At 38.5% G+C, this 2,522-nt stretch overlaps 1 protein-coding gene across 1 annotated transcript; it reads right to left on the reverse strand.

Moving 5' to 3' along the window:
* Positions 1-1,306: 1,306 nt before the first annotated feature.
* On the reverse strand, positions 1,307-2,249 carry LOC129942350 (uncharacterized). The gene is made up of 3 exons (XM_056051228.1): positions 1,782-2,249; positions 1,544-1,697; positions 1,307-1,482 (listed from the first exon to the last, which is right to left on the reverse strand). The coding sequence occupies exons 1-3, from the start codon at positions 2,247-2,249 to the stop codon at positions 1,307-1,309; spliced, it is 798 nt and encodes a 265-aa protein (XP_055907203.1).
* Between the last annotated feature and the right edge of the window lie 273 nt (positions 2,250-2,522).

Here is a 2,522-nt window from a genome sequence, read left to right on the forward strand (position 1 = left end):
AACACCAAACACCAAGTTGTTTTCGGAAGCTTTTACATACACTTAATGAACAGACACGAAAAACGATTTAATAATCTGGAAAAAATCATTTATATGCTGAAGCAACAATTTTGGATCCCAGATTTAAAAGCAAAGGTTTCCGAGAGGCAACCAATTTTAAAGCAGCCTTTGATAGCTTAAGGCTTAACCTTCCGAAGGCAAGGCTTATTTGCCTTAGTGAATTACATTTGCTGTTGTGCATGGTCCCATCACCTTTTATAAAAAAACAGTAATGAAACTGAAAATCAATTATTATAATTATATTAAAGATCGAGAATTTACATTAAAAGAAACTGAGAAAAGTATTCTTTTGAGGTTTTATAAAAAAGTAGTGGGGTCTTGGTATCGGAAGGTTAAAGTTGGAAACCACCCTCAAAATAGGGGAAATGTGTCTGTTCAGGAAGAAGCGGTTCCATCAACTTCAAGAGCAGCACTTTTCAATGCTTAACCACCATCTATTTGGGATGATTTTGTCGTCGAAGTGGCAAATTTAGTTCCACAAAATACAGTAGCTGCCGGTATAGTTGAGCTCGATAGCTACATATATCAAAGAGCCTCTTATCAGCAGAGATACTCAAAACCCTTTAAATTATTGGAATGAGAGAAAATTCGTCTATCCGATTTTGTACAAATATATACTAAAAAGGCTCAATTTGGTTGCGACATCTGTTCCTTGTGAACTCATATTTTCAAAAGCCAGATTAATCCAAAAGGATAGGCGAAATAGGCTATCTTCCAAAAAAGTATCCCAGTTGCTTTTCATAAGCAGCAACATGTAAATTATATTATTTGTATTATGTTTAATACTTGTGATTTTGTAATTAAACTTAGAGACTAAGATCCCACAGCAATTTTTGGGTGTGATTGATAACAAAAAATAATAATAATAATAAGATAGGACTTTTATAGTTATTTACAAATGTGAAAGTCTTTCATACTTTAGTGGGAGCAATAAGACCAATGAACAAACATAATTCGAAAAACTTTAATAGTTCCGCGGACATGGTTCCATTAACTAGTTCCGACGAGAAAAAGAATCGTTCCATGTCCGTTCCGGTACTGGAACTGTTTTGCGCAACTCTATCTCAAGTTCAGATTTTCGATCGAACTAACCTAGCATAGTGTCCCATCACTGACAACCCATGTAATTTCATGTGCTGTCAGTGTTGGAAATCCTGTCAGTATCTATATAAAATGAGTGGAGGCAATAACGTGACTGATTCCGTAGCATCCATTAAAGCCAAGAAGCGGGCTAAGCGTGAGAGGGCTATGAACCATAAGTGGATATTTGAGCAGGAGACGTGTCATTCCTATTTAGGTCTTGGCTGAATGAGCAGCGGGTGAAAACACCACCATCAGAAAAGCGTCCGTTTCGACCGACGTCAACGTACAAAAATTTGTACTCCGCATCCGCTATTCCCATCAACACAATGCTATGCGTGCCTATAGATAAAAAAAAATAAGTATTTTTGAATCTATCTTTTGATGAATGCACCGAGCGTACCTTTGTAGTTGTAATAAATACTTCCAGCGTTAGGTGGTGCGTTTATAACCACATGCTTTCCGTCCACAGCACCAATACAATGAGGAAACTGCCATTTGTCCCAGAACTGCTTTGCCACCGCCTCCCACTCGACTTCATTTTTTGGAAAAGGCTTCTATTTAAACGACAAGGAAAGTTATTATTCATCAATTTGTATCGCCAATCGCCAAATTATTGACAAATCATTATTGAAACAAACCTTAAAAAAATCACCCACAAGAATCTTGTTAATGGCGTCTAGGACTTCTGGAATAATGGCAGAAATAGTTGGTAGCGCTATTCGGAAAAGCAGTCGCAGGGAATTAAAACTCTCGCCGGTGGCCAAGTAACGCAGAGTGAGTGCGAGTCGTGCTTCCGCTGAAATACTTTGCCTTAATTTTGTATCGGCTATTGCAAAATGTGGCTTCACTAAATTGAGCAAATAATCGAACTGTTTGCTCGACATGCGCATTACATTCCGATATAGTTCCGGCTCTTCTTCCCGTAATTCCATGAGCAGCTTGGCACAAAACCCTTCCCTTTCCCTGCGATTTAACCATTTCTTCTGCCAAGTACTACGCGGTTTTCCCCTGTCGTCATCATCGTCGCTGATGCTTTCCAACACACACCACGCCAAATAAACCATCGTTGCAGTTTCTGCCATCTCGAACAATTCTTCTTCCAACATTTTTAACGCAGCTACAGTGTTCCTCCGTTTAAAAAAGATATAATTTTTCTTTTTGACTTAATTTATTTATGCGTCCAGACAAGACCACTGACAACATAATATAAACAAAAACAAGAAACTGACAGCCACTGGCTGTTGATATTCAGTGCTGAGCTGACCCAATTTCATGTAAATTTCACTGACGCCACTTGCCAGTGTTATGTGCCAGTGAATCATGTGTCTGTGTAGTGTGATAGTCAGTTTTTAAGGCGTCAGTTCACTGATCGACTCGGA

Source organism: Eupeodes corollae, chromosome 1 (genome assembly GCF_945859685.1).
Source record: "Eupeodes corollae chromosome 1, idEupCoro1.1, whole genome shotgun sequence".
Taxonomy (NCBI): domain Eukaryota; kingdom Metazoa; phylum Arthropoda; class Insecta; order Diptera; family Syrphidae; genus Eupeodes; species Eupeodes corollae.

What these genes read in the sequence shown, in the direction of transcription:
- LOC129942350 (XM_056051228.1), bottom strand. Translation starts at nt 2,249, where the DNA reads ATGTTGGAAGAAGAATTGTTCGAGATGGCAGAAACTGCAACGATGGTT. An exon ending in TTGTGGGTGATTTTTTTAAG is followed by an intron (nt 1,698 to 1,781) that starts GTTTGTTTCAAT and finishes TCGTTTAAATAG; the next exon opens with AAGCCTTTTCCAAAAAATGA. An exon ending in TATTTATTACAACTACAAAG is followed by an intron (nt 1,483 to 1,543) that starts GTACGCTCGGTG and finishes TTTTATCTATAG; the next exon opens with GCACGCATAGCATTGTGTTG.